A 9,867-nucleotide genomic window follows, 5' to 3' on the forward strand; every position below is an offset into this window, starting at 1 on the left:
AACTCATAAAGAAATCAGAGGATATCGGGTGCTTTAAGAGAAATTAAGTGCCAAAATACCTTTATAGGTACTGCTTTAATTTCACCATATCTTTGTCTTCTGTAAAACTGATATAATAGTACTTCCCTACCTTATAGGGCTATGAGACTGAATATATTAAACAGTATAAGGCACACAGATACTTTGAGAAAAGAGACCCCATACGTACCTGAAATACACATAACTTAGAAAGCAATTGCATTTGTGATTATGAATTTGTTCAGCCAACTGATCTCTAATTTTTTTTTACTGACAATACTGTGCATGCACAACTGAAGGAACAGTACAACAAAATTTGTACTTACCCACTTTCTACAAATCAGAATGTTTTATCAGATTTGAAAATTTAAGTTAATATTGTTCTTCTTCTCCATACATATTAATTTACTTTGCAAAGTTCTTACTGCAGAAAAAGTCCTCAAAATGCATTATCATTTTGCAAAGAATAAAAGAGGGTTAAAAATAAAAATTCAAACATCTCAGTACACAATGCTTTAATGACTTTTCTTTATGAACTTATATATAATCTTAATATACAGAAAGCATGGTTGAATATAAAGCCTTTATGTTTGTACCTGGTTGCCAGGTACAAAATGTTTAAGTATGTAACCTGGCATTAATTTGTAAAGGTAAGTTTTCACCTCAGATGATCCTGGTGGAAATGAATGTTCATTTTAGTCTACATGATTAAAAATAACCAATTTCTCCACAGGTATCTGTTTCAAACAAAGATGCACAAATATGTTAAACCATTGAAGCAGATGTCATTCACTGCAAAATCAGAAGTATTTGATCATTCAGATTGTCAACAATATAATTACATACCCTGTGCCATGTCTATAAATATTATGGATGACCATTCTGGTTGATCTTATGATAAAAATACAGTTTATATGTTATGTAAATTGTTTAAAGCTCACCCGTTTTTAGTATACTACTATTTCAAGCCAATTAATTTAAATCACTTTAGGTCTTTATTTGTAACAGCACACAGTGAAAGTAGAACCAATGTAGGATCTGTCAAAGCTGGGTATAAAGGACATGAGTTATAAATCTCCAAAAAAAGTTCAAATCTAAGGACTATGAACAAAGTTTCATAAATCTTATTCTAAAACTTAGTTTAGAATAAGTTTTAGAGCATTACAGTTTCTGAGCTCTGAAATCACTGTAAAGGCACCTACCAGAACTCTATACTTCACAAAAAAGACTTTCCATGAACACAGCATGACCAGAATAGGACTCGATATTACACTAGCCCTATAAAATGCAATGTATCCGGTATAGGTGTTTCATATTCTTGAGCCACCTCCTACTGATTTTATATAAATCCAGATTAAACAGAATGGACTCTCCTCACTTTACATGAACTCTCCATGTTAGGGGCCACTAAATAGGGTTCTTTTTTTCAGGGTTAAGACCTGATGCCAAAATGGTTATAAACATTACCATCAAACATGGCTTCCATTTTTCTTTGTTACTGGGAACAAGGCTTTGCTGACTGAAACTCCAATCAGATCATGTTTTCTTTGACAAAGAAAAACATACTACAATACATTTTTGTTATTCTCAAAACACATAGCATAGATGTAGCTATAACAGCTTTGTTCATGTCTTTGAGCCCTCAAAAATGATTTTTCACAACAACAAAAAAATGAAAATATACACTCTACAACAACACAGAAAAAAGGGGACAAGAGATTGTCTTTCAAACCAAAAACAAACAGAATTGTGCTTTCTACCATCTGGAATAGCCTTGTGTGGAATAATTCTCAGTGAGCTTTTCTGAACACTGAAAAGCCTGGACATGAATTCCTTAACAAAGAAACATAACACTTGATTTCACACAATTATGGGAGTCCAAAGTGAGCTTTCCATGAACCAATGTAAATGTAAAGAAGGGAAACAAATTAATCTCTGAAGTTAAGTTACGCATTAAATGCGCTACTCCTTTAGGTTAACTGAAAACGCATTCTCCTTTAGGAACCTGATTTCTTATCTTGGCATGAATACTGCCATAAAAACATATTTATTTATTCTGTATATAAAGGCCAATTTAGAACGTTAAGTAATGGTGTCCCTTTTAAATTTCACTTTCTGCTGCTTTTAGTTCTAATGCAGTTATTTCACATTTAAAGCCATGCAAATGAATCAGGCCCAAAATAAAATATCTCATTTTATATTATTTATAAAAATGAACTACTTTGTAACTAGAGCATACATCAACTGCAGTATGGTTTGAACTTCAATATTAGAGCCAACTTAGTTCTTAGTGTAATTCCACTCACTACAGTTACATCAGAGATGTATTTTCCTTTATAATGCAAGATACTCAGAATGCCTAAATGATGACTAAATTTTTTATGGTAGATGTCTGCATCAGATGGGATTCAGAAAGCTTTGACGGCAGCAACAGTAAATGGGAATTGTAAGTATCCAACACAGGATCTCTCTTGCACATTGTTTCAACCCTTGTTGTACTTTATTGGGTTTATGTATTTTACACTGAGCATTTGGGATCTTTAAACATTAGTCTTTTCTGGGTGGAACTGTGGCATTTTCATAACATGTCATAACAGGCTGGACTGATGAGCAGTTGGCTGATCAAATCCAGAGGCAGCTCATGTCAAGGTATTTGTTTCCATTCAGGAAATGCAGAGTCCTTTATATGGTTCAAAGTTGGTTTTGCCAAACTAGAAGCACAATCTAATTTTCAGCCTGAGTTTTTCTCATTTATAATGAAAACCCCTCACTTGACCATTACAAATACATAGAATAGACTTCGTCAGGAGACAAAGCAGGTATCATAAAATTGCTCTGCTTGTTTTTACAAGGTACTCGAGAGGAATGCAATGTATATTCTTTCCCAAGAAATTAATGGTACATTTAGGCTGCCATGCACTATAGATTTGCCAGAGGTAGCATTAAAATCTGCTATCTTGGATACTAGTAACAGCCTGGCTGCAACAGCATGGAGCTCAGCTCAGCGTTGGAGCAAAACCTGCCTAAGAAGCTGGGCAAATATTTGGACAGTCAACCCACACTAAATTCTGTGACTGCTATGTAGATGTATGTTATGAAGTTGTTTCTATATCTGTAATATGACCATGTTCTCAAATTCATTCTCTATTTCCAGCCTAAACTTCACACTTTCCCTTATCATCAGGCAAACATCCACTCCTAATTTTCTACTAATGCTCAATTTAGTCTTTAGTTAGTAATTCCCTTATTTTCATTATCTTTATATTGCCCCAAATGAGACTGTCTGGTATTACAGTCTTCATTAAATCTAGAAAACCAATATACAAAGGAATCCATATGTTCATAATGCAGTTACTTGTCAGCTGTTAAAGAAGCATTGTTTGCTGATTTTCTGGTAAATACAGCAATGTTCATCCTTAATATTGGCACTGTCTCCTTATATGTTCCCCCCACCATACACTTAGAATAGCTAGAATGAAATGTAAAACCAAATTCTAGGGAATTCTGACAGATAAAATCTAGTGAAGTAATAATGCGTTTTAAAACCTAGTTAGCTTGCAATGTCAACAATAAACAGGAGCTCTTCTTAAGACCACTTCAAAACAGTTGGTGAAATCAGTTTGGGATATTTTGCTAGAAATCTGATGCTCACCTATAGCCATTTTTAACCACAGCATAGCATACTGCAGTGTCTTCACTGGACCTTCTATAAATGTCTCTGTTCAATATGCAATTTTAATGCAATTGGAATTGTATTGGAATAGAGGCAGAGAATCTTCTTTGCTGATATGACCTGTTCTAATCTCACAGGAAAAAAAAAAAAAAAAAATCAACCAATTAAGAGAGTCCTAAGCCTAAGGCTCCTTTCTGTGCCACATGCTGTTGCTGCAAATTAACATTCCTAGCCTGATAGATATGCATGCTATAAAGGACACCCAATTTACAAAAATTGAGGTTGTTTTGAGTCCCAAAAGATGTCCTGTGCATTTCAGCTCCAGAACACTCCTGTTCCCGCCTTGGGACTATCATTGCAAAATTAGTCTGCATATCTGTAACTCCCCCTTTTTCCCTTAGTACACCTGTTCCAAAGTGCCCATGTCAGCACTTTTTCAAGTTAAGTAATTTGGATGACTCTAGAACCACAATGCCTGTCCAAAACAGTTCCCATTCAGTATGCCATTCCTGCACGTTTCTGAATCCAAAAATACCTCTTTATAGTCTTTTTGTTAAATATGCACTCATTCCAGGCAGAAGGATTCACAGTAGCCCCCCATAGAGCACTCCTTGCACATCCACATCTACCATTTGGATTAATAGGAGTGTGGGGTGCACAGGAAATGTACCACTGGCCCTAACCTAGGTGAGAAGAAATGTTTTCTCAAGGACAGCCTGGTTCCCAAAATTTTCATTTCAAACCCCAGGATGCCTATTCTGGTCTTAAAGGTTGTTTCAAATGTTCATGGGTGAAAGCTGTAATTAAGGGGAAAAAAACACAGCACCAATAATAGCACATTTAAAAGTTAGCAATTCTTATTCCTCATTACTGTAGCAGTGGAACATCTTATTACTGCTACAGCCCCTTCAAGTACACTAATATTTCAACATTGACAAAGCGCATGTATTAATATTGGATTTTGAATGTCAAATTAAGCAGTAAAGAAAATATAAAATACATTGTTATTTCTCAAGGGTATCAGTAGAATAGACTGATTAAAAAAAATGATTATAAAATTTTACTGCACGATCCTTTTTCCGATCATATATTTTCATAATTAAAAGAATATGGAATTAATGTAACATTAGCTGCTTAGCTATCAGCATCATGTAAGGAAAAAAAAACAATAAAATAAGACGCAGAATTCACTCTTCCAATGATTGTCATTGAACTATTACATTAGTAAACATTCACAGTATGAAGTCTCTTTCAGTATTTCTCCAGCATATAAAGTAGTGCAAAAAATCATTCCAGTCACTTTGCTACTGCATTCAGACCATGTTAAAAGATTCTCTTACTTCATTTCTTCCATATATTAGACAACAAATGCTGCAATGCCTCCAAAGAGAGTTATAAAAATAAACAATTTCTGGAGGTTCAGCAGCCTTTTCAAAGTCAATTTCCAGTTAAAAACAAGCATTATAGATTTCAAGATAAAATTTAGAACTATATTCTGTAGAATATATTTTTACAATTTTTTTTTACCATTTTGAAAACAATGACTATGGGATCAAATGATTTATGGTAGCTGCTATTAAAGCAATGATAAATGGATAGATGACTGCTGAACTTCACTTTTTCTTACATAGTAAATACCGCTGAATGCCAACTTTTACCACTGAGCTGTTATTAGTGATGTCGACAGTTCATGCACCCACTTGAAATCTGTCCTGGTTTTGACAATGTCTTTTGCCTCATGTGCAAAACACTTGCATTCTAATAAAAATATAAAGTTTGAAATTACATTGGATCAACCAGCCCCTTCCACAAGTTATATCATTTACTTGATATGTAATACAAGTTTAGCAATGCGTTTTTATTCATATTTAACCAATAAATGGCATACTACCGTATGCTTTAGACTCGTTTGCATATTTCATTTATCACTGCACTCTTAATGCATAAGTATATTTGGAAATGTTCAGAATTACACATCAGTTTCCACAGATTTTGAATTTACACAGTTTTTCTTTGCTGTCTCACTGCCATTCCCTGCATCCTGACTTGTTTTTTCCTTTGCACAAAGAGATTCTTTAACTCCTTCTTCCATTTCCAAATATTCTGATTTATCGCCTGTGGATGAAGATGATGAGCTCTTAAATTTCTTCAGTAAATTTGTTGGGAGGTACGGACAACTGACTGCATTTTGCATCAGCTGTGTTTGTTCTTCATTCTCAGTCTCTCTGTGATAGAAATAGTTAAAATTGGAGACAATCACTGGCACTGGTAAAGCAATGGTTAATACACCTGCAATGGCACACAGGGACCCAACTATTTTCCCACCCACAGTTATGGGTTTCATGTCCCCATAACCAACAGTAGTCATGGTCACCACTGCCCACCAAAAGGCATCTGGGATGCTTTGAAAATGGGTGGTAGGTTCATCAGCTTCTGCAAAGTAAACAGCACTTGAAAACAAAATGACTCCAATAAAGAGAAAGAAGATGAGGAGCCCCAGTTCCCTCATGCTGGCCCTGAGTGTATGACCCAGGATCTGCAAACCCTTGGAGTGTCTGGAGAGCTTGAAGATGCGAAACACCCTGACCAGACGGATGATCCTCAGAATGGCAAAAGACATGGCCTGTTGACCATTACTGCCCTGCTGCTGAGCCAGGTCCGTGCCCAGGGTGATAAAGTAAGGCAAAATGGAGACAATGTCTATGATGTTCATGATGTTCTTGAAGAAAGCTGCTTTGCTGGGGCAAGCAAAGCACCGCACTGTAAACTCAAAAGAGAACCAGATGATACAGACTGTCTCTACAATGAAAAAAGGGTCACTAAAGACAGTGTGCCCCCCTCCATCCTGGTGCAGTGACTCATTGAAAAAACTCTTCCCCAGGGCCAGGGATAGTATGATCTCCTTGTCATCTCTAAACTCTGGCAAAGTCTCCAGACAGAAAATGACAATAGAGATCAAAATGACCAAGACAGAAACAATTGCAATGCCTCTGGCTGGGCTGGAGCTCTCTGGGTACTCAAACAGCAGCCAGATTTGCCTTTTGAACTCATTCTCAGGCAAAGCCTTGTCCTCCTCCTCCTTGACGAACCCTTCATCCTCCCTGAATTTGAGCATGGCCTCCTCCCCAAGCTGGTAGAATTTCACTTCCTCAGTGAAGATATCAAAGGGCACATTGACTGGCCTCTTGAGACGGCCCCCAGATTGGTAATAGTACAGGATAGCATCAAAGCTGGGCCGGTTCCTATCAAAGAAGTACTCATTCCGGAGTGGGTCAAAGTATCTGCCCCGCTTTGCTGGATCGCCCAGCAGTGTCTCAGGGAACTGAGCCAGGGTCTTCAGTTGAGTTTCAAACCGCAGTCCTGACACATTGATTACCACCCTCTCACAGCACTCATATTCATTGTAGCGAACTGAGCTGTAGCTCCCAGGGCCACCACCACCACCACCACCATCATCAGGTGGCTGGTCTGAGTATGAAAAATCATCCACCCCATCTTCATCACTGCAGTAGAACTTTCCTTCCTCCTCATCCTCTTCATCCTCATCTTCCTCCTCCTCTTCCTCCTCCTCACTCAAATCCTTAAGTATTCTCTCTTCTGAGCCGCTGAGAGGCAACAACTCAGAGCAGGGGAAGGAGGCCCCACATTCCCTGCTTCCCAGATGGTGGCTTCTCTTTTTGCCTCGCTTCTTCCTCTTACTGTTCTGGCACTGGGGCTGGCTGCTGCGGGATGTATTGCCACCACAGGAGGAGGAAGCACCACGACCTTGTTCCTGGTGGTAATGGTGATAGGGCCCCCCTCCACCAGTGGCTCCACCTTCCACTGCCGCTGTCGCTGCTGCCACTGCCGCAGCCGCTGCTGCCCTTGAGTGTGCCAGTCGCTCCCTCTCCCGGGCCCGTGCTTGGGCCGCGTATCCATACGGCAAGTGGCTGTTGCATCCAGAGCTATCTGCACTCACCATTGCAACCTCCATTTTGCAACTGTTTGTTTATTTGTTTAATGCAAAATCGTTTGGTTTATCTGCTGTCAAAGCTTGTTGCTTTACTGTGGGAAGTTCAAAGGTGTTTGCATTTGGAGGCTGGTCTCTTGGAAGCTCAACCCATCAGGATACCAGTTGCCTTGAGTCTGTGTTTTGTAAAATTGTAGCAACCACAGATCTGCATCTCTTTATCATCCAGGCTGTATCACAAAAGTTACATCTTTTGCTAAGAATGGAAATTAATCAAAAGATGCAGTTCTCAAATTTGATCAGGAAAGAGCCTAGGCCTTGTCCTTTCATCCACCAAGCCCCTTTAGTTTTAGTATTCTCTGGTGGTGTATGCAGGATCAACAGATCTGAACAATTTCATGATATTCTTGCAGGCTCCCAAGATTACATCCAGCAAGGAGCAAATGTTTATGCAACTCGAGAGGGCAACTCTTCTGTTAGTTTTTTACCACCAAAAAAGTTTCAGGTCTTTAGTTCACCAGTGTCACCAAATACAAATAGCCTGTTTTCTCATACTTTCCTCCAAGCAGTGCTTTGGCCTAGCAGTCTGATAACTGATTGATATTGTTATTTAGGGAGTTGAAGCAACTTCCAGCTCTCATATTGTTTACACAGTGAGGAGGTCTATCCATGCCCTCTTTTTTCAGCCTGTCAACAGTGTTTCAAACCTGGGAGCTGCACCAAGGATGGCGGCAACAGTAGGAAGATGATGAGGAGGAGATGATGAAGGCTGCAAAACTGGCTCTGCGGTCCCCATAGGAGACAAGGGAGTGGATCACCCTTTGGTTATTCTCATGCTGAAGGAGCACTTAACCTGAGGCACATGCATATACACATACAAAAAACAACAAACAAAAAAAAGGGAAGAGGTTGGATCATTTTCCTAAGAGGCCACAGTGCTGAACAAATGAATATTGTGTAATATATTATTAAGGTGTTCAGTCTTCCACCACCCACACTATCCAAATCTATTCTGTATATACACACCCGTATCTCACACAGAGAGATTTCACACGTCTGTGTGGGTATGGTTGTGGGTGGGTATGTATTTTATATCTATAGAAAATGTACACCCATGTACATGCTCACATCCATACGCAAACACATGCATGCTCCGATAGAAAGAGAGCACTCAATCTATAAATGCTAATACACAAGCCAAAACATACACACACATAGTGCATTCACATTTGGCACGATCAGTTGTTTCAAGAAAAAAAAACGTATAGGCTATAGTTTTGGTTTATTTTTAGAACTTAATTAGATACAGCAATGGTACAGTATGTGCTATATCTAAACTGTGTTTCAGTCCCAGCGAACATTTTACTGCATTTCATGTAGAAACAAGCACATCCACTGGCATGTCAAGTGAAGCATATTCATGGTGTGTGTCAAGAAAATGCAAACTGGAGAGGCAATGAAGCAAAAGCTAAACACGCACGCACACAGACACACAGAACCAGCATCCTCATGTCCAGCAACCTTTGAAATTCATACAGCACAAGTCGATGGATATTAATTGTCAAATGACAATGCCAGATTTGCGTGCCAGGCACAAAAAATCCCCAAAACCGAAAAAGCTCTTATACTTACTGTTCCTAGGCAGAGAAAGAGCAACGCTGTTCTCGCTAGCCTGAGGATCTGGAGAGAGAGAGAGAGAGAGCTTGAAGAGAGGATTGTGTTGAACAATCTCTGTTTGCAGGTGCAGGTTCAGGCAGCCCTACAGGTTGATGAGTTATTTTTTTTCTGGCTTCTCTTTGTGTGCAACAAGACCTCCTGGAGAGAGAGGCAGCCAGCCTAAGTTGGGGGGATGCTGGGCAGCGGCGATCACTCCTTACCTTTGCAAAATAATAAACGAGCAAGAATCCTGTGCCGGGGGGAGGGGACAATAGAGGGCTTGTGCGTGTGTGAGTGTGTGTGTGTGGCAGAGAGAGGGAATGAATGGATGTGGGTGATCACTAGCCTTTTCCAAGCCCGGCTTTTGCTGTAGGTTTGTCAAAAAGCAAGCAAGCAATCCCTGTGGCCAGCCCGCCTCCTGCTACGGACAAGAGGACGTCTCGCTTGTTGCAATTTCCCTCGCACGCACGTTTGAACTGCAGCTGGTCGCCGCGCGGCTCAGGCGCTCTCGCAGCATCCACTTGTTGTGGCTGTTGTGTCTGAAGGATTGGGTGGCGGGGGGGGGGGGGGG

General features: G+C 39.5%; 1 protein-coding gene across 1 annotated transcript; it reads right to left on the minus strand.

Moving 5' to 3' along the window:
* Positions 1–518: 518 nt before the first annotated feature.
* Positions 519–9,834, minus strand: KCNA4 (potassium voltage-gated channel subfamily A member 4). The gene is made up of 2 exons (XM_019519502.1): positions 9,273–9,834; positions 519–8,493 (listed from the first exon to the last, which is right to left on the minus strand). The coding sequence occupies exon 2, from the start codon at positions 7,662–7,664 to the stop codon at positions 5,661–5,663; it is 2,004 nt and encodes a 667-aa protein (XP_019375047.1). The 5' UTR covers positions 7,665–8,493; positions 9,273–9,834; the 3' UTR covers positions 519–5,660.
* Between the last annotated feature and the right edge of the window lie 33 nt (positions 9,835–9,867).

This window comes from Gavialis gangeticus, unplaced genomic scaffold, assembly GCF_001723915.1.
Source record: "Gavialis gangeticus isolate Ggan-Ray unplaced genomic scaffold, GavGan_comp1, whole genome shotgun sequence".
Lineage (NCBI taxonomy): Eukaryota > Metazoa > Chordata > Crocodylia > Gavialidae > Gavialis > Gavialis gangeticus.

Bases quoted from the DNA above. Each gene is read 5' to 3' on its own strand.
- KCNA4 (XM_019519502.1), bottom strand. From the start codon at position 7,664: ATGGAGGTTGCAATGGTGAGTGCAGATAGCTCTGGATGCAACAGCCAC.